The sequence below is a fragment of the Myxocyprinus asiaticus genome, chromosome 20, assembly GCF_019703515.2.
Source record: "Myxocyprinus asiaticus isolate MX2 ecotype Aquarium Trade chromosome 20, UBuf_Myxa_2, whole genome shotgun sequence".
In the NCBI taxonomy this organism is placed as follows: domain Eukaryota; kingdom Metazoa; phylum Chordata; class Actinopteri; order Cypriniformes; family Catostomidae; genus Myxocyprinus; species Myxocyprinus asiaticus.
In genome coordinates this window covers 6,503,838-6,526,337 of record NC_059363.1, presented here as the reverse complement: position 1 = coordinate 6,526,337, position 22,500 = coordinate 6,503,838, and the positions used below count along the sequence as shown (strand labels likewise).

The 22,500-nt window shown below is 38.4% G+C and overlaps 2 protein-coding genes across 3 annotated transcripts in view; both read right to left on the bottom strand.

Moving 5' to 3' along the window:
* The window catches only part of kif26ba (kinesin family member 26Ba), a 148,768-nt gene extending 130,181 nt beyond the window's left edge, over positions 1 to 18,587 (bottom strand). Inside the window, exons 1-2 of one of the 2 annotated variants that reach the window (XM_051647032.1) lie at positions 17,991 to 18,587; positions 17,346 to 17,735 (exon numbers count right to left, since the gene is read on the bottom strand). In XM_051647032.1, coding sequence (XP_051502992.1) covers positions 17,346 to 17,735; positions 17,991 to 18,047 — 447 coding nt within the window. In that variant the 5' untranslated portion in view covers positions 18,048 to 18,587. The remainder of the gene's footprint in view (positions 1 to 17,345; positions 17,736 to 17,990) is intronic. The other variant, XM_051647033.1, reaches the window with a different exon arrangement.
* Positions 18,588 to 21,340: 2,753 nt separating this feature from the next.
* The window catches only part of efcab2 (EF-hand calcium binding domain 2), a 37,032-nt gene continuing 35,872 nt past the window's right edge, over positions 21,341 to 22,500 (bottom strand). The window contains exons 9-11 of the mRNA XM_051647058.1: positions 22,051 to 22,093; positions 21,712 to 21,778; positions 21,341 to 21,565 (exon numbers count right to left, since the gene is read on the bottom strand). Of these exons, the coding sequence (XP_051503018.1) occupies positions 21,447 to 21,565; positions 21,712 to 21,778; positions 22,051 to 22,093 (229 nt within the window). The 3' untranslated portion in view covers positions 21,341 to 21,446. The remainder of the gene's footprint in view (positions 21,566 to 21,711; positions 21,779 to 22,050; positions 22,094 to 22,500) is intronic.

The window sequence follows — 22,500 nt, the reverse complement described above, 5'->3', positions numbered from 1 at the left end:
TCCTGTCAAGGATTCTACGTCAGATCTAAAGAAGCATTTGGAAACTTTACATCGCAAATCTAACCAACTCAAACACATTTTTTCAATTATTATTTGAATTATCACACTGTGTGTAATATAACCATGTTGCAATGTCTTTGGAATGGTTTTGTCCATCAATGGCATCAAAATGCACAAATACGTATACGTAATTTCATATACAATTGAATTAGTACCATAAAATTATTTTTAGTTTCTTAAATTGCTTTTGTAGTCAGCTTCAAAAATGTATATGAATGCATTTTTGGTATAGTGATAACTTTGAGATGTTTTTGTGGTGCCAATTCTCAAATATAACTGGTTTGATCTCTAACCACACGTGGATGCCGTTTGTAAAATGGCGAAATTGCATTTGTGTTAATGTGCCCCAGGAACCTGTACATAATTATAGACACTCAAATAAGAAAATGCCTGTTAAATGCAAACGTATTTGAGTCTGTCATTGATGGAGGGCCTAGACCGCTATCAGCATCACAGGGGAAACATGAAAATATGAAAACTTCCTTCATATTTTTACATTTGCAATCATTTTTTTAATTTGTGGACATTAGCACCTCTTAAATGATTAAACCATGTAGAATTTGGTTGAAAGTAATCTAAAAGTAATATTATTTGATTACCCCAAAAATGTAATCTATGAGATTACGTTACTGATTGCATCTTTTGTCATGTAATTTGTAATCAGTACCTGATTATAATTCACGAGTAATCCACCCAGCACTGACTGTATACTAATAAATACAGTTGTGCTCAAAAATTTGCATACCCTGGCAGAAATTGTGACATTTGGCATTGATTTTAAAATACGACTGATCATGCAAAAAAACTGTCTTTTATTTAAGGATAATGATCATATGAAGCCATTTATTATCACATATATTTGTTTGGCTCCTTTTTATATCATAATGATAACAGAAATCACCCAAATGGCCCTGATCAAAAGTTTACATACCCTTGAATGTTTGGCCTTGTTACAGACACACAAGGTGACACACACAGGTTTAAATGGCAATTAAAGGTTAATTTCCCATACCTGTGGCTTTTTAAATTGCAATTAGTGTCTGTGTATAAATAGTCAATGAGTTTGTTAGCTCTCACGTGGATGCACTGAGCAGGCTAGATACTGAGCCATGGGGAGCAGAAAAGAACTGTCAAAAGACCTGCATAACAAGGTAATGGAACTTTATAAAGATGGAAAAGGATATAGAAAGATATCTAAAGACTTGAAAATGCCAGTCAGTACTGTTCAGTCACTTATTAAGAAGTGGAAAATTTGGGGATCTCTTGATACCATGCCAAGTTCAGGTAGACCAAGAAAGATTTCAGCCACAACTGCCAGAAGAATTGTTCGGGATACAAAGAAAAATCCACAGGTAACCTCAGGAGAAATACAGGCTGCTCTGGAAAAAGACGGTGTGGTTGTTTCAAGGAGCACAATATGACGATACTTGAACAAAAATTAGCTGCATTGTCGAGTTGCCAGAAAGAAGCCTTTACTGCGCCAATGCCACAAAAAAGCCTGGTTACAATATGCCCGACAACACCTTGACACACCTCACAGCTTCTGGCACACTGTAATTTGGAGTGACAAGACTAAAATAGAGCTTTATGGTCACAACCATAAGCGCTATGTTTGGAGAGGGGTCAACAAGGCCTATAGTGAACAGAATACCATCCCCACTGTGAAGCATGGTGGTGGCTCACTGATGTTTTGGGGGTGTGTGAGGTCTAAAGGCACGGGGAATCTTGTGAAAATTGATGGCAAGATGAATGCAGCATGTTATCAGAAAATACTGGCAGACAAATTTGCATTCTTCTGCACGAAAGCTGCACATGGGACGCTCTTGGACTTTCCAGCATGACAATGACCCTAAGCACAAGACCAAATTGACCCTCCAGTGGTTACAGCAGAAAAAGGTGAAGGTTCTGGAGTGGCCATCACAGTCTCCTGACCTTAATATCATCGAGCCACTCTGGACAATCTCAAACGTGCGGTTTATGTAAGACGACCAAAGACTTTGCATGACCTGGAGGCATTTTGCCAAGATGAATGGGCAGCTATACCACCTGCAAGAATTTGGGGCCTCATAGACAACTATTACAAAAGACACTGTCACTGATGCTAAAGGGGGCAATACACAGTATTAAGAACTAAGAGTATGCAAACATTTGAACAGGGGTCATTTAATTTTTTTCTTTGTTGCCATGTTTTGTTTTATGATTGTGCCATTCTGTTATAACCTACAGTTGAATATGAATCCCATAAGAAATAAAAGAAATGTGTTTTGCCTGCTCACTCATGTTTTCTTTAAAAATGGTACATATATTACCAGTTCACAACCTCCAAGGGTATGCAAACTTTTGAGCACAACTATATGTATACCAAACTCTCTCTCTCTCTCTCTCTCTCTCTCTCTCTCTCTCTCTCTTCAATCTTGAAAAGAAAACAAAATCACTTTTTTAAACATTTTCATTAAGGGGACCTTTAGCCCCACTGTACTCTACATACTGTATACTTTCTGCAAAATGGACCAAAAAAATGGACTCATCTCTGCCTCTGACAAGCAATAACAAGTATCAAATCATGATTCATGGCTGTATCTTAAACTAAAAGCTATTGGCTATTTAAACAAAATAGGGACCATTCCTTTGATACAGTATGTCCCACCCCAACTTCAATAGGAAATAAATCATCACAAGAAAGAAAATATAAATGCGGTCTTTATAAACCTACAGATTATGTTATCAATTTTCCGTCTTTTCTATTGCTTTCACTGATCAGTGGATTTCAATTGACCCTGCTGTATTGAGCTGTATTTTATTATGACTGAAATAACTTCCCATGTAAACAGGCAGGAATAACACTGCCTGAGAGATTGTCCTCTGTGTCTTTCTCTCTTGCAAGCTGCAGTGTCAGAGATAACACACATCTTAATACACAACCTACACTCAGCCTCTCCAACTGATGCTTCTTAACCAGAAACAGTCTCATTCGTGACAGGATTCTGACCCTGAGCAGCTAAACTGCAATATCCTCTGTAGGAAAGAGATTTATATAGACTACCCTTCTGAAAACCCCAGAATTTGTTGTGTTTTGGAAGCTGGTGACCAGTATGGGATGCCTGGTATGGTGGTTTCCCTACCAAGATTCTTAAAGGAATATTCTGGGTTCGATACAATTTAAGCTCAATCGACAGCATTCATGGCATTATATTGATTACCACAAACATTTATTTTGACTTTTTTCTTAAAAAAAAAAAAAAAAAGAAAAACTATTGGTTACAATGAGGCGCTTAAGAGGAGTTCACACTAGGCTTTGAGCACACTTTTATTTTTATTTTTTTGGACAACGCAACAAACCAGGACATGAAGCCATGAGGGCTTCTGGTTTACATAAATAATACATCACAAATGACAAATAAATGTAAAAATGATGCTTTAAACAACTTTACAGCTCAAATAATACATGAGTTTTAACAGAAGAATTAATGTAAGTACTTTTATAAAACTTTTAAACCTTCCAAAATTTGGCCACATTCACTTCCATTGTAAGTGCCTTACTAGAACCTCGATTTTTGCTTTTTTTTTTTTTAAAGGAAATGAGTTACGATTCTAAATTATTTTTTGTGGTAATCAACATTATGCCACAAATGCTGTCGACTGAGCTGAACTTGTATTGAACCCGGAATGTTCCTTTAACTATCTTAACCACCTTCATAAGAAAGACTATGCTGGTTAACCAGGCTTTAATTTTTTATTTTCTTTTTATTTATTTTTTTGCTGCCACCAGCTAGATCAGCACTAAACCAGCTAGTTTTCTCTTCAACTGACCAGGTGAAATAATGTATATACAACTGTCTGTCTAGTACTGAGAAGGCTGCAATGTTAATTAATAAGCCTTGTTGCTATGGCGATGTGGTTTTTCTAATGGGATTATTAATCTGCAGTCACCATCATAGTATGGATGTTGAATACACAAATACAGCATTCTTATCAACATCCCATTACAAAATTAAATGAAGCAATTAGCAAATTTTCAAATAATCAAGAGAACATGCAAGAAGATTCACCATGCATTTAATGCATTTAATTTCAATATGATGTATGCAGTGATGCATATTAACTTCTATAATATAATGAGAGAAACAATATTCAGTGGGAAATCATATAGGGTGGGACTTAATTGTAGCCATAAAGATTTAAATGGATTGTGCTTTGACACATACTTTTTTTCTTTCTTTTTTTTACCAAGTATTTTTGTTTTTGATAACATCTTTTTTTTCTTCTTTTCAATAATGCGCACTGATGAATCATGCACAGTAGGTCTAGGGACATTTATTAAGAGAATACATTTTGATTACGTCCCATCTTTAACTATTGTTAGCTAAAAATCACTGACAGTTATTTGCCTCACTCAGTAGTGTGTATATGTATTTACATGCATATTTCCTAAATTAATACAACACACTGCACATTCCATCACCGGGAACTTGTGTTGTCATCATAAGACTTACGCATGCCTGTGGGCGTTTTCATGTTCAATTTAAAACGACAGACTGGCATGCTGTGCTGTTTCCTGAAAAACACAAAACACACACACACAAACACATACACACACACACACACAACAAGTACACACAAATACTTGTTCCCTCTTAGCCTACGGGCTGTCAGCGGTGATGTCAGGGTTGGTGATACCTTAAAATAACACAACAATACCCTGAATACACACAACAGAGTAAAGGACAGCAGATGAGAGCTGCCATTGGGTCATTTTCTTATCACTCAGTTGTGAAAATTTAACCTTAGGAATGTCAGAAGGTAGAAGATGGAATGGTTTGTGCCAGGATACAATGTCAGATAATCATGGCATTGCAAAATCAGTCTTTATATATATATATATATATATATATATATATATATATATATATATATATATATATATATATGATTTGAGCATTTTAGGTGGACTTTGTATGATTTATATGTCCTAAAAAAACTCGACTTCATCTTGTGCCATTAATATGCAGGCTTATTTCACCCAAAAATTCAAAATTCTGTCATCACATTCACTTTCATGTCAATTAAAACACAAAGGACTTTCTTCCTTAAAAGCACCTTAAAGTATCATAAAAATAGTCCATATGATTTGTGTGCTATATTACTGTAAAGCTACATAGTGCTTTTTCCTTCTTTTATGGCGCCTTTTTTAGACAGGGTCTGTGCCCCACTTTCGGTGAATGGAAAAGAGCAGCATGAACATTCTGATACATTTCTCTTTTTGTGTCCCACAGTAGAAAGACAGACAAATGAGTTTGGAATGATGAGGGTGAGTAACTGATAATACAATTAGAATTTTCACTAAAAGACATACAACAAATTAGAATACGTTTTTGGCAATTCGCATTCTTTGTGCATATCGCCACCTGCTGGGTGGGGAGGAGAATTTAAAGTAAAAAAGGACTTAAATATTGATCTGTTTCTCATCCACACCTACAATATCACTTCTGAAGACATGGATTTAACTTCTGGAGTTGTATGGGTTATTTTTATGCTGCCTTTATGTGCTTTTTGGAGCTTCAAAGTTCTGGCCACCATTCACTTGCATTGAATGGACCAACAGAGCTGAGATATTTTTCTAAAAATCTTTGGCTGTGTTCAGCAGAAGAAAGAAAGTCATCTGCATCTGGGATGAGGGTGAGTAAATGATGAGAGAATTTTCATTTTATAATAATTTATAATTATATTTATTTATCACACATTTGCACATATACATTGAAATTCTTTTTTTTTTTTCCACATATCCCAGCTAAGCTGGGGTCAGAGTGCAGGGTCAGCCATGATATGGCACCCCTGGAGTGGATAGGGTCAAGGGTCTTGCTCAAGGGCCCAACAGTGGCATCTTGGTGGTGCTGGGACTTGAACTCCTGACCTTCTGATCAGTAACCCAGAGCCTTAACCGCTGAGCCACCACTACCCCTTTTTGGGTGAACTATTCTCTTAACAGCACTGTATAGCACAGTATAGAATGGAATGCTTTGGAACTATTGACTAATAGTGCAACCTTGCTCAGTGACTGAATGACATTTTAGTGTCTGTATATACCAGTAAAGAACATGCAGTAATTTTTTATCTGTTTGAATCAAGCCAAACCTCCCAAGAGCCATTTTCTTGCTTTCATTCACACTTTCCTCATCCCTATCTCTCTCTCTCTCTCTCTCTCTCTCTCTCTCTCTCTCTCTCTCTCTCTCTCTCTCTCTCTCTCTCTCTCTCTCTCTCTGTGACAGTGATAAATTGCTCTTTACAGCACAGGTAATCCGTCTTCTAAGACCCCAGACCCAAATCTTTAGGTCTGACAGTGTTTTCGCCCTCTATTCTCTCTTACTGTTCCACTCACAAGGTTACTGTGGTCTGTAGAGCTGCTCAGAAAACCTGCAGCTAATTACTTCAACCTGAGGGGAGAACAGATAGGACTGGGAAACATGCTTGACATATAGAGAAAAGACAGAGAAATATAAGAAGAAAGATGAATGCAGGTCTTAAAAGTGACCTGCCACCTTTAGTAAAGCATCTACTATAATAAATAACATCTGTGCTACTTACTGTATAAGTTGCTTGCAAAACATTTTATTTCTACACAGTGACTTTTGAAGGCAGTCAATGGAGAAAGACGCTTTTTACTAATCTACTAGTTATAGCATCTACAAGCAGGAGCTAACTGGACCATATTATCCAGCGCAACCCTGACCCCTTGCAGCACAGTAGCCCAAGCTGGAAGTGTTGTTGAACATGTGAGCATGTGTGAGCTCCAGTTTCTAGGTGCAATGTCCACAGAGTGGGGTAAAAAGTGAGTTGTATTTTTAGTTGTAAATGATGCATGTTTTATCGACTCTACTCCCAAACCCCAACCCTAAACCTAATAGTCAGTGGAATGTTTTTAGAGCAAAAATGCAACCTGCAAATCACGCTTGCCATTAGCCGCTTTTCCACTATCAGGCCAGCGCGAGTCAGGGCCATAAACTGGTCAGCCGGGGTCAATAGCCTCGGACCACGAGCCGCAAGACCAAAATCGCTCTGCATTCCCACCATCAGGCCAAAAGCCCCACAACGTTGCCATAAAAACCCGCCTTTAATACGCCGCCCTGGTGCAAACGTCACACACCCCACCCATTTCACAAGCCAAAACAAATACGCAAGTTTTCTAGTTATCTAGAATATCAAGTTTATATTGTATGGAAACGTTATATAGCTAGCAAGATAGTTTAATGTTGACAACTCACCGACTTTAACTGCCATGGTGTCCCGAGTGGTCTCTCCACTAACAGCAGGACGATGTCCCAGCACACCATCCATGATCTCGAACCATGGAAAGTTCTTCCTTTGAGCAGCGCTTTGTCCATTGTGCATCTTAACAGATTTGTAATGTGTCTGCAATTTTTTTCGCTGAAATGCAGGTGTGTGACATCACACAAATATGTCGGTACCCAGATATGTACAAAGACAGTGATAATCATTCACATTTATTAAATGATATCGATCAGTGTTCCTACATTACAAGATATTAAAGCTTGTTTAACAAATGTTTGCAGAGACTGGTGTACAAAACACAGTAAATTAAACTCTCATTTGATGATCGTACACCTGTAGCACAAATGCTAGTGTAGCAGCATTGTTTATCAGTTGGGTTGCTAGGAAACAGTCAAACCCCTGTTATGCCAATGGCAGTGTTGCAGTTTTGGTTGTTTAAATGTCATTTTCCAAGCATCTGGCAATGGAATTCCTTTATGGTCAGATTTCGTAGAATTCGAGTAGAAATACACCACATCCAACTTGAATGAAACACAGCACAAATGTCTCGCTAAACTCTGCCTTTGGCATTGACCGCGCCTCAATCCCCAGTTGGCCTTCTTTGGCCCAAGGGTAATCAGCGGACAAAAAGGCCATTGGCCGTTGGCCCCGTATAAGCCCCGAAGAGGCACACTTAAATCCTGGAAGTGACAGTGGAGATGCAGTTGGCTTTGGTACGCCTTCATTTGGCCCAACAGTGGAAATTGCATGAATTCTGATACTGAAAAAATTTGATACGGATCTGGTTTATCCCGTATAAAAGTGGTCTAGTTTGGAATTGAAAATGCCAGACTGAATAATCCAAAAACAGAATGAAAAAATAAACTGCGGCCAGAAAATAGACAGTATAAAATTACATACATTCAAAAAGTTAAAGCAGCCTTTTAAAGGTGCTTTTATGTAAAGGCTATGTCAGTATATTTCTCAGTATATGTGTGTGTGTGTGTGTGTGTGTGTGTGTGTGTGTGTGTGTGTGGGTATTGGTCCACTGGTGCATGCAATAGAGATGTAATGGGCAAGGTGACATTGTCCTGACATCACACAAAGCACTGCGCTTCATTATAATTTGCACACGAGCTACAGCTCATCTGGAGGTTAATTCAGTCTTTTATTCATAATAACGAAGTACTCTGTTCAGTCTACCGCATGTATGACCTCTAGCGAAGAATAATATCACCTCACGCACTTTCACTTTCCTGTCGACATGGGTGTCAAAATCATACAAAGGCAAATAGAAAAGAAACAAGAGTAACAGTCAGCATTTTAACCTTTTTTTCCTGCAATACTACTTCAAGTTGATTTTAAAGTTTTAAATGAATAGTTAAACCAAAAATGAAAATTCATCTTGTCATCATTTACTCAACCTCATGTTTCTGAGTCCATGAACCAATGGTGTCTGAATAAGCACAAACACAAATGGGATTTGACAGCTACAATGGAGGAGAGTATTATTTTAGAAGAATAACTTACATTTCAGTATGTTTTTCACACAAAGCTTTTGCATGGCTACAAAATACTTGGAATAGTGCACAAATCATATATATTAATTTAATGGCACTTTTATGACTTTTTTGTCATTTGGGGCAGCCTCTGGTCTCTGTATGCTTTCCATTGTATGGAAAAGAACAGCTTGGAGGTTGTTCAAAACAACACCTTTTGTGTTCCACGAAAGAAATCATAGAGTCAAAGAATCAAATGGGGTTGAAACAAAGTGAAAGTGAGTAAATTATGACATATTTTTTTATTTTTAAGGTGAACTACCCCTTTAATGAGCGAATTTCCCCTTTAGCACAGAAGCAGAGGCAATTTCACTATGAAAATAAACTGCTTGTCTCTGAAAATGGCTTTATTTATTTGAAAGGTTGTCTTTATCTGTGTATTTATTCAAGACACAAAAAAAAAAAAAAAAAAAAACATCTGACAAGTCACCATAACGACATCAGAAATAAAAGAAAGCTTCAGTAAAATTCATGCCCCCCAATCTAACATCATCTTCAGTCGTCTCTTCCTGTCCTCCTGACCTTTACGATGCCCTCGTCATTCACGGTGCAATTAACCCAGCATTTCTCTCTGTCTGCGCTACACCGGTCTCACTCACCCTCTTAACCTTGTTGATTTTGCAGAGGAATGCACTTAAACCACTCGTAAAACATGGCATTTTAGAATAAATGACTCCATCTGGTTTCTTTTTTCCCAGTCTCTTACTGTCAAAAGGTGTGCGTTTCCCCTTGAACTGAATCAAACGACAGAGTCCAACCTGAATTATATCTGAATTCCTTTAGCTGATTACATGGCATGTCAAAGACCCTTTCAAATAAGCAAACAAGTCTCTTTTAAGGGTTGCACGCGTGCTGGTTGGAGTGGGTTCTTTTTAAATATGGAGCTTTAGTCTTTTTCTTTTCAACCACATAGAGACCATTAATAATTTAGAGAAAACCCTCTCTATATATTGCTATATGACATGGAGGAGACCATGCCTTCTTTTTTAGACAAACAGAAAAAGGGTAATAGACAAAAAATGGAAGGAAATACCAGTAATTGCAAGGCAGCAAAAGAACAGTGTTTATGTTCAAATGAGCTGTAAACCCAAATATGGCGGGAGATGAAGAGATTGATCAAAAGATGCAATATACTGAACAGCGTTCCCACTCCTTTTGACTTTTCGATGAATTTCCTATCAGTTTTCAAGGCATATGAGATTATAGGATAAGGATCTTTAAAAAATTATTTCTTAGAGATTGCACTCATATAGAATAATTTATTTATTTATTTAATTTTTTCTCCCCAATTTGGAATGCCCAATTCCCAATGTGCTCCAAGTCCTCGTGGTGGCGTAGTGACTCACCTCAGTCTGGGTGGCAGAGGATGAATCTCAGTTGCCTTGTGTCTGAGACCGTCAATCCATGCATCTTATCATGTGGCTTGTTGAGCACGTTACCATGGAGAAATAGCGCGTGTGGAGGCTTCACGCTATTCTCTGCAGCATCCACACACAACTCACCACACACCCCACCGAGAGTGAGAACCACATTAAAGCGACCATGAGGAGGTTAACCCAACATGAATCTACCACCCTAGCAACCAGGCAAATTGGTTGCTTAGGAAGCCTGACTGAAGTCACTCAGCATGCCCTGGATTCGAACATGTGACTCCAGGTGTGGTAGTCAGTGTCTTTACTTGCTGAGCTACCCAGGCCCTCATATAGAATAATTTCTAATTGAATCCTAATTCTGTATGCAAAAAAGATGACCAATCAGTATGCGAATGTTACAATGAGCTTGTTTACATGCACAATCGTACACCAATTATGCATATATGCCGACAACGTGTAAGGACATGCAAATGCATTAAATGGCTTTCTTATATCGGAGTAAGGTCATAAAATGTTTAAAAATAAAAAAACTGATGAACACACATATATTTTTGCACACTACCACGATTTCATGTTTTTACTGGCTTGTCAAGTGTGGATTTTTTAAATGAGCTGATTTAAGGTAGTTTTCGGCATACTAACGTGCATATACAGACTGATCTCACAGTTAAATCAGAAACAATAAGTTGACTTTTTTTCAGTTAAAATAGTTCTGTGCTTACCAAATTGTGAAACACTGCCCCCAGTGCACAAAGCAGTAAGTGTTGTTGGGTGTATGGGCAAATGTGAGCCTAATTTTCAAGGTGAAATGGCCACGGAGGGGCACCAAAAGCAAGTTGTGAAGCGAGCTGTTTTCAGCTGTACAGGCTGTAATAAAGTGAAGAGATATTACAAGCCCCAAACCTAAACCTAACCATTAGTGGAGTAAAAATATAATGATAGAACTAAAATGCAACCTCCGAATTGCATTCGTCACTGATTATGTGAACACAATTACTTTTTGGTTTCAGGTCTCTCACACAGCTGACGCAACATGCTTCTGGTTAAGCAACAGGGGAAAGTAAACACATAGGAGCTGATGCAAAAGTGATAGGATATGCCACTTGTTGGTGAGTTGGCATATTGTGGCTGATCCTAGGATACCGGAACGATTGGAAACAACATGCCAATTTCCCATGTGATCATGTTGGCATATATACAGCTTCAAAGCAGAATGTATGGGCTACTCCACATGTGTGTAAAACCAGTGACCGCATGAGAGATAGATCACAGCAGTGTAAAACAACAAGGGTAGAGTGGATTTCATGACTAGTTCTCTGACTAGCACTACTACTGAGAGATCATTTGTATGAGGTTTAGCTCTCCTGTTTATAAATAAGCCTGGGTAAATGTATGATTACATTCTATAGGCACAAAAATGTCAATGGCCTAACTTGCAGCCACAACATGAAACCTCTCAGGAAACCTCAATTCCAACTGGTCAATCGTGGCATTCTGATGTCAATTGCAATAATTTATTCTAATGACTACTATACTGAATAATTGGCCATTATCTCATGAAACGCATTACGGTAATGAGAATTGGATGCAAAATGCAAACAAAAAATCATAATGGTCCTAAATGCAGGCTACAGTTTCTTTATGCCAAATAAAAAATAAATTCTGTTTTGATTTGATTTAGGGGTGAAATATGACCAGGACATTCCATAGGTGAATTACGGACCGGGCCAATGGGGCCAGTGCCCAGGGGCCCTTGACTACGGGCTGCAAGGTCTCACGGCCCATCAACTTTGAAAACAAATGTTTATATATGCTTAAATATGCAGCCTGGTCTCATTAAATTTACGTGAATATGACAACATTTTTGCAATTCAAAATTTACGTGCTGTATATCACGTTTGGCTGCAGGTTTCTAGTGAAATGTCCAGCTGGGGGCACTAAAAGCCTAAATCTAACCATTATTGTTTTAAAATGCAGAAGCGAAATGAAAAAGTACATTTTCTGAGGCAACCACATCATTTTGTGCTGCTTCTATTACTCTGTAATGTCATGCGTCAGAGTTCATGGCTGGACTTGAACTGCAGTCCTCTGACTCTGTCTAACGCCCTATCAGGTGGGCTACAACACAAGCTATCCATTTTGGAATAAGTGTATGTATGTAGGTGAGTCTGTAATAAAAGCATTAAAATGTGTTGTTTTTCAAAAGATGTGTGTCGATATCATAAAATAGCATGGACTGAGTAACAGAGAGAAAAATAAGTATTTATAAAGTCATTATCAGCCATTTAAGTCATGATTTTAATGAAAGTGAATAAAACACACAGTTGTTGTAGCGAATGAATGAAAGAAAGAAGAGAGCAACTTACAGCAGATTAAAGGGCTTGTGTGTAAGTTTTGACAGCTGAAGTTTGACATCACGAACATTCAAAAACTCTTAATTCATTTTAACATTCTGTCAATGTAATGTAGTCTAGGGGATTTTTGGACACTTTGAAAAGTCTTAAATGATACCTTCGCAGGGCTTTATGATGGAAAAATAATAATGGTAGCCAAGCTTTAGGATAGTTTCATACAGAATTTCCCCCCAAAAATGACTAAACGACCACTATTTTTGAGCCCTACACCTTTCAGCCCTTATAAGCTCTCACAATGGAGGGTCTTTAAAGGAAATAGGGTGCAGGGAAGATCACTTCTGAATGGAATGAACCCCATCATTCAGATGAGTTAAAAATGTATAGCAGCGCGAGCCAGAACTGCCTGAACTCTTTGCCAAATTTCACCAAACTCTTGCATAGAGACTGTAGGAGCCTCCTGTATTTGTTAAATTCTTCAATATCTAAAGTGTTTGATTAAATATCTCATAATTTATAATGGCTTCTGTAAATATATGCATTTTGTATGCATAATTTGTAGTATTTACACTGAGTTTACATTATGTATAACAAATGTTAAAATGGTACTGTCTCTTTAAGAACAGTGGCTGTTTGGCGACTGTTTCGGTTGTGTGGTTTCTTTACCACATTCATGCTGTGTGTTTGAATTAATCTAGTCAAGTCTCTTGTATCACTCTGCACTCTTCTTTTCTCACATAATAAAATAATTTAAACTCAAATCAATATTTCATGTCCATTTTCTTTGTTTATTTGGTAAGCAGCTGTGTAATAATAAGTGTGATAATGTTCTGTATATTATCCAAAATTCATTTTCAGTTCAGAGTCATCTATGCTCTCCAAATGAATATGCCAAATCCTGCAGGGACATGCATATTTCTGTTCCCCCAGCACTGAGCTATATTCATATCTGCCCTAGTGACACCCTTACACTCCAACGTCGAGACAAAGCCTGCAGCCAAGAAACTTGGACAAAAGGAAGTGCCATTTACAGTATAGTGGCTGCTGAATTCAGCCAGTGTCAGCAAATGCTTTCCAGCTTATTCCCATCAGTTTGCGGTGACAAAGCAACCTCTTTATATGATAATGCCTTTCCCACCTGAGAGGCATAAAAAGCATTAAACGTGAAATATGTATGAATCTCACGGCCTTAGCATGTTGCTGCCGTGGCAACAGTGCTCTGTTGAAAATTGGAACTGTGTGTGCAAGGGAATGAAATTAACATCCTTCTGTTCGGCGGGTGTAATCTGAAGACAAATCCCAGGGGACGTTCACACCATAGTGAGTCCCACAGCACAAGTTGACTTTGAGCTATTCTGGTGTTCCACTATGCTGCGTTTCCATTCAAAGTCGGATGTGGGATATTCCTACTGGAAATCTCCAACTTCCGACCATAAAGTTGCTCCATTGCCTGTCACTTAGAAAAATTATGTACAAGAAAACAAAATTTCAATGCCACCATTATTTTTGCAGGTCCTTGCTGAAAACAAAAACATGGTTTTAGCTGGTCTCTCAACATGGTTAGGCTGGTTTGCTGATTTAAGAGGGGTTTTGAACACTGGCCAACCAACTGGCAACCAGCTAAACCAACTGAACACCAGCTTGGCCAGGCTGGGAGGCCAGTCAGACCAGCTAAATAGATTCGGTTTTAGAGGATTTTTGAGCACTTGCCAGCTAGTCAGGCTGGACAACCAACTGGCGACCAGTTAAACACCAGCTTGGCAAGGTTGGGAGACTTAAACTAACTAAGAGCAGCAAACCACCTTAGACTGGTTTAAATCAAGCTTGTAACAAGCCTCCTAACAAGCAAATTACAGAAAATAAATTCTGATTTGGATTACTAGTATTAGTTCAAGTAGCCGGGCTGGGACACCAACTTGACCATTTTAAACCAGCTAAGACCAGCAAACCATATTAGACCAGTTTACAATGTTTTTTTTTTTTTCTAAATGTCAAGAAAGAAATCTCTTAACAAGCAAATCACAGAGAATTAATTATGCTTTGCAATACTAGTATTAGATCTGCAGGTACGCCCACCTGTCTCTGCAAACATTTGCTAAACAGGTTTAACTATCATATTATGCCGGAACTTGATACATTTTATTTACTTAAAAGTGAATGCTTATCATTGACAGTGTTAGTGTCCTTCTGTGCCTCCTTGTTCATACGACATCATACACATTCCAAGTTGGAATTGCGAATTCGAGTGGAACTGCATTGCACTTTTTCAAAAAGGAAGTTGGAAATTCTGACTTCCGAGCTCTAAAATGAACATAACATGTGTTCTTGTGTTCATAATTGCATAAATGAGTCCAGGATGTGTTTAATTTGGACGGTAAGCTAGCATCAACAGACCTGCTCTACCAATGGACTGTCTATCACAATGAGGTTTTACCCTTCGGTTCATGTCACAGCACTTCTCACTTATCACCATATGGATGTTGATTCTGCATAGAGTAGTCCAAACATTCAGTCATGTCATTTTTAAAATTGCCTCCGGCAAGCAGCACGGCCATTAAGAGAGCCTGCTCATGGCCACCGTCTTCTCCCGTGATACCCTCGCCTTCCCATCAGCCCCTCCTCCAGCTCATTTTAATGGGAAGCTCCAGGTCACTTGCAGCTGGCAGAACTGCCCATAAAATCTGCAGACCAACATCAGGTCTAAAACATGAGCCACGGCCAAACCAGGTCAGTGGTGCTCTTTTAAATCAGTGGATGTTCTTGTGCATTCAGTATGTAAAATCTGGCCTTTGGATTACAATAACTGAATTAATAAACACAGTGGTTTGTGACATCGATTAAGACACAGTACATGATGAGATGATGTTTTGGAAAGTTTAGGGCTGGTTGCTGTTGTTTTTTCTTTTTCTAGAAGAAAAATGGTGCAATTATGGAAATGACAGCATGATAGATAGATACCATATGTTTGTGCTTCATAAATTTAAAGCATTGCAACATTGTGTACAGTCATGTGTACCTCTAAACACAAGCACATGAGTCCACTTTTTCATTCAAGTATGTGATCAAATATTTAAGATTGAGGGGACCACATGTAAAACCCATATTGACTGAACTCTATTCTGGATATTACCCTTAAAATCTCTAAAGGTTTCCAAACACCTACCCATGATCAGCAATTAATTAGATAGATGCATTACACAGATTGAACTAGCCAAAGCACAGTTTTGCATATAATTAAGCCTCATATGCACACATTTATATTTATTCCCACCACTATTGCATTACTCTTTAATCTAGTGGTACTCCACAGGAACATGGTGTCATCGTGTCAAGTGGTGTGACTGAATCTCCAAATTACTTAGTTAACAGCACAGCGCCCCCTGTTCAGAACGGATCGTTATTGTATTAGAGCAATTGCGCTTTGGTGTCTAAAGGGCGCAAACTAAACCACAAATCTATCTCATAAAAGGTGAATAAATAAAACACTAATTTTTCCAGTTTTTTACCCCAAAAAAGTAACCTTACTGCATGATCACCTGGTGAAACTTGCTATTTACGCACATGTGTATCCAATTACGCACTGCATAGTTACGCATATGCACACTGTGTGATTCTGACTGTAGAATCCACAACTAAAATTCTGGTGCCTGAGGTGCCCCTAAGTTGGGGAAAAATTGCCATTATGGACAAATAATAAATGCGCCTTTGTCTGCGCTTGGCATTATGGCCAAATGCTCTCCACGAAAGCCACGTCATGGTAGGACGTGTTGCGTTTCACAATCTGCTTCACGTTACAGTCTCCGTGAAGCAAAGAAAATAGTTATTTGTCAGCAATTAACTTCACCCCCTCGGCTGTGCTCGTTATGATCTAAGACTCCTGGAGTCGCACAGGAATAATGGAGATAGTTGATCTGCAGCATGCTGCAATATATATACAGTAGGTTCAGCACTGCACCCCTCATGCGCAGCAACATTTCTGTGTTTAATTCAATCAAACTCTGTTTAATGCAAGAGCTGCTGTGTTGCTTTTATCTATCTATCTATCTATCTATCTATCTTTCCGTCTGTCTGTCTTATTTTTTAATTTCAATATGCTAGATTGTCGATATGAAATCAAGTGCAAAAAAAAAAAACATTCATTAGAAGAAAAAATAAATAAATAAATAGCAGTACAATGCTTAAAATAATAATGTGTCGAGTAATAAGTACTAATAGGACACATTTATTTAAATCTTACGTTTTGCTTTCTATTCACCTGACTTTGCAACTCCAATGTTTGTTCAAGTTGTCCAAAATTACGCATTGCAACATTGCAGTTGATCTTATATCACAGTTCATCTTGGACGTCTAGTGTCATCTCTATTCGCAAGACACTTAACCAAGTCAAAAACTGCACTTTTGGTTTCTATTCACCTCTGTGGTCTACATGAAGGTTGCACAAAATAGTCCAAATTACGCTCTGGATCCTTGGAGAGCATCATATATCACACTTCAGCGTGGATATCAGTTGCAATCTGTATATGCGTGATACTTTACCAAGTTCTGAAAATGCAGTTTTGGTTTCTATTCATCCCTGTCACTGCATGTATGTTTCGCAAAATTACGCACTGCATCCTTGAAATGCATCATATATCGCATTTCAGCATGAATCTCTAATGGAATTTGTGTGCGTGATACTTTACCGAGTCAAAATTGCTTTGGTATTATTCTCAAATGCCTTGTATCTGTCAGCCTACCTTGCTAGAACAGGGTCCAGGAATGAGAAGTTTTAATGCCTGTCTCTTCAGCTCCTCCAGCCGAGCATTGCAGTTCTCGCACCAGATTCCCCGATCAGAACCAGGTGAGCTCCCGCTACCCGAGGCTGGCGAACCAGTGCCGAAACCTGGCGATCCACCTAAGGAACCGGGCGAACCGGTGCTTATTCCCGGAGATACTGTAACAGGTGAGCCGGAAAAAGAACCCGGGGATGACATTCCTGATCCGGGAGAGGGGGTACCGGAGGAGCCGGGCATAGATCCCGCACCCTCAGGGACCGGGCGGCTGCCGCTCCGGGATTCCTCGTAAGCCTTTCGGTACCAGGTTTCAGGAGAGAATGACGCTGACTTTGTAGGGGAGGAATCTGTCATCTGCAAAAGTTATATTGAATGCAGATAAGAAGTGATTGAACCACTCGGCCCTGGATTACACATGCAAAACATGTTTAAAATAAGTTTGCATAGTGATTTAAAAATGTGTTTCCTGAGTGTGGAGTTCACTCTTGCAGTTGATCACATGCAAAATGTTGCCTAGGTTTTATTAGCAGTGTCCACATACATGAAACAAATGTAGTACTGGTTGCACTAAATGAATGTATGCACCAATACCAATAATAATAACCTTACCCCATATTTTCTGCTCCTGGTCCCAGACCTCTCTTTATTCCCTGTTAGTGAGGTCATGATAAATATTATAGAATATGGATAGGTAAAATGATGGTGCTCCCTGTCACATCCAAAACCAAAGATCCACAATCAATCTCAGGTCAGTTCAACAGCCCTTCTGAAGTCCAGTCTCACTGTCTAGCACCATTCGTGAATGTATCCATTTTCCACCTCGGAGTATGAATAGCAGGAGCTGGTCCACTTTGAAAGGTCCAATAGTGGACAAATCCAGTCTTTTCTATGCGCTCTGATATAATGCATCCATTTGCAATGCTTGCGACTTCACAGCATCCCAGCTCAGACGCATTTTCCCATGCGTACGTACTTGTTGTGCTAAAGCGCAGACTGACAGTAGATCAGACTCTGCGCTTCTCTCAGTCCAGAGGAGAGCACATCTGTCTCTGGGAAAACTGGCCACGCCTCCTTCGCGCTGCTCAGCTAATAGCTTGCCCAGGACACTTTGAGTTACGTGTGGGCGTGCGTTCTTTTCAACACGCCACAGGACTTTTAACTTTGGGGTATTTAAACTAAAAAGAGCTATTTGGGCTAAATTATTACAAAGAGTAAATTCTTAATGGTGGTTTGAGAGTTTTATAGTAGATTTTTTTTTTTTAATTTTGTAATTTTTTTTTTTTTACTAATAATGAGCAAGTGATTTAGGAGCATTATATTAAAAACATTGTGTTATGTCTATTAGAATAAAAAAAAAAAAAAAAAAAAAAGCTTTCTTTTCAAACATGTTGTTTTTAAACCATTGAAGTATAGTACATATGATTCGCTATGAAACCTATACAAAATCTTTTTTTTCTTTTTTTTTTTTTTTTTTGTTTTTTTTGTTTTTGTGGTCATTTTGGAATATACTGTAGATATACATGGCAGCAAAATGTCATTTCTTGTGTTTAAATATTGCATTGGTATAGAAATGTACGGTCAGTTAATGGTTTTAGATTTTATTTTATTTATTTTTTTGCAGTTATGTAGCGCCACCTGCTGCATCCAAATCTAACAAACTTCTGCTATAAACCTGTGCAAACGTCACATAAATTGAAATGGAAAAGGTATTGCCCATTGTTGGCAAACATGTTGCCCAGTTAATGCCCCCTTTTCATTATTTTTCCATAAAAAGTTTGTTTTCTTAGTGCATATCCAAAGAGGAAAAGCTGAGATGGTCTTGCAGTCTGTTCCCATTTGTTTTTACAGTATTTACAAAGAGTAATGCATTTCATTGCTGTATAAGGGTATGAAGGTATTACAAATTACAAAAAATACAACCACTTACAGATTTCCTTAAAATATTAGATCTCAATTGGCCATGCCACTAAGATTTGTTTAAACAGCCTTATAGGGATAATTCTCCCACAAATTAAAATTGTCATCATTTACTCACCTTTCAGTTGTTCCAAACCCATATGACTTGTAACAATGAAAGTGAATGGTGGCTGAGGCTTTCAGTCCCTAACATTTTGCCAATGACTAAAATCACTTTTTGTGTTCCACAGAAAAAAGTTAGCCATATTGGTTTGGACAACCTAGTATCATTGAATGAACGTTACTATAACAAAATTTTTATAAATTGACTTTTCCATGCTGCATGCTCCGTTTTGCCGCAGTTTCCCTGTGAAATTAACACTAGAGGCTCTTCAACAACTGTGCACTGTATTCACTGTCACACAAATTACAACTAACGGCTGATAATGACTTTACAATCACTTGTTTTTCGCACTATTTCTCACACACTGCTACGTTATGATATGTAAACTCTTTTACTATAACGAATCATTTGAAAAATTATACATTTTAACACTTGTATTATAGGCCCACCTACACTTACACATTTATTCCAAAGTAATTAGATCGTGTGACAGCTCACCTGATGAAGTGTTGGACTTTGGACTCAGAAGTCTGCAGTCCGAGCCCAGCTGTGAGATGAAAGTGTCATATATATAAGCAAAATGAAATGACATTCAAAAAATGTGCTTTTCATTTCGCATTTTGTTTTTTATAACCCTATCGGTTAGTTTTAGGTGTTGGTTAAGGGTAAGGATGTCTGTTTTCTTCTCAGTTCATTTTAGAACACTATTGCATAGGTTTAGGTTAAATATTTAGGTTAGGAAGGTACATTTTACTCATTTAAACATCCATCTAATATTCACCTTAAAAACCTTGTCTGATTACAACAATATTTCACTCTCTTTTGGCACCAATTTGGCGCCTTAAAGTCTGCAAATAAAATAGAAAGAGAGACACCACGCAATGACTTTATAAGTGTCTCAGACACACAAACTGCCTTATTAATAGGGAAAGTGATTAATTATTAATCTTCGATACACCCTCTCGATCTTATACATATTCTCCACTTTTTTTTCTTTTTTTTTTTTCCCCTTTTTTTCCCAATTTGGTATGCCCAATGGTCATGTAGTGATTCGCCTCAATCTGGGTGGCAGAGGACGAATCTCAGTTGCCTCCGCGTCTGAGACCGTCAATCTGCGCATCTTATAACGTGGCTTATTGAGCACGTTGCCACAGAGACATAGCGCGTGTGAAGGCTTCACGCCATCCACCGCGGCATCCACGTTCAACTCACCACGTGCCCCACCGAGAACGAACCACATTATAGCAACCACGAGGAGCTTACTCCATGTGACTCTACCCTCCCTAGCAACTGGGCCAATTTGGTTGCTTAGGAGACCTGGCTGGATTCACTCAGCATGCCCTGGGATTCGAACTAACGAAGTGGTAGCCAGCGTTCTTTACCACTGAGCTACCCAGGCCCCCATATTCTCCACTTTTAAGACTTTTTGGTTATAATTATTCTGAATAGAGTAAAACGGTTTACGTTGTCATTTTGACAAACAATATAATTTAAAAGAAACAAAGTATTTGACGCTGACTACCACCCCTGGAGTCGTGAATTCGAATCCAGGGTGTGCTGAGTGACTCCAGCCAGGTCTCCTAAGCAACCAAATTGGCCCGGTTGCTAGGGAGGGTAGAGTCACATGGGGTAACCTCCTCGTGGTCAGGATTAGTGGTTCTCGCTCTCAATGGGGCACGTGGTAAGTTGTGCATGGATCGTGGAGAGTAGCGTGAGCCTCCACATGCTGGGAGTCTCCGCGGTGTCATGCACAACGAGCTACGTGATAAGATGCACGGATTGACTGTCTCAGAAGCGGAGGCAACTGAGACTTGTCCTCCACCATCCGGATTGAGGTGAGTAACCCACCACCACGAGGACCTACTAAGTAGTGGGAATTGGGCATTCCAAATTGGGAGAAAAAGGGGATTAAAAAAAAGTATTTGGGTATTTTATTAACACAATAAAGTATATAATGTGTAAAGACATCTTTATTTATAGTTACTGAGATGATCTCCTTTATTGATTGTTTGATCTCATGAACCTTCTCCTTTAGCGGTCAACCATCATCGCGTGTCATCGAAGATCATCATGCTCACAAAGTCCTTGTAGAAAATGACATTTTTGTCAGGATCAACGGCTGCTGACAGCATTTCTTCCATCTCTTCCTGTGTGAATGGTTCTCCTTTAGAACGCAGAAAAAGTAATTAATTTAGAGTTCATTAGTCGAACTTGACTTCTTTATGAATTCCTTTTATTGTTGAAGCAATGCAAACACAAATTTACAATATCAGTTTCCATTATTACCATTATTTTAAGAGTTTCACATACCTTCTTGTGTTAAATATTTGGTCAATTCCTCTGGTTCCAAGTGTCCTTTTTTCTGTTGATCTATAACCTTAAAAATAGATAAAAGCACCATTCCATTTTTAATTATTCCCTTGGCCTTTACAGTATGCACTGTATCTCCATCCCATATTACCAAATGTATTAAACAAACACATATACAACTGAGAAGATGCTTTAAAATTGCAGTCTGTGCAGGGTGTAATCAGATGGTTTAAAACACTGACTAAAATTGTACCTGTTGTATATCGATCTTAAAAAAAACAACAACAACACTAAGAAATACTAGTTTAGTTAAAGTTCAAGTGGCAGAGCATACGGTACCTCAAAGGCCTGCAAGAGCAAGTCTTCTCTAATTGGACGGAACCTGCAATAAAGAATAAAGAGAGCTACCACTTTTTCTAAATAGCTATTTTTAACTGAAGAGATCCAAATCAAAGCAAATTCAAATAATTTCATTATTGCATATCACATTGTTGGTAGGTTATCTGTACTTGATGAATAAAGCTACAGTTTCACACAACAAACTTTTGTAATATTACAAACCGAAGATTTTTAAAACTGCATTCCTGTATGAAATTATTGTAGATGCTCTAATCGTAAAGCAAATGTTATACATTACATTATCATGACTTTGAGCTTTCAATTGCTCTCTATTATGCAAATCATTTCTGGCAATAGAGTATAAAAACACACATGTATTTGTAACTGTAACAACCATGAAGCATGACAAAGAGACCTTTCCTTTTCTGACATTCTACCATACCTGTTTTT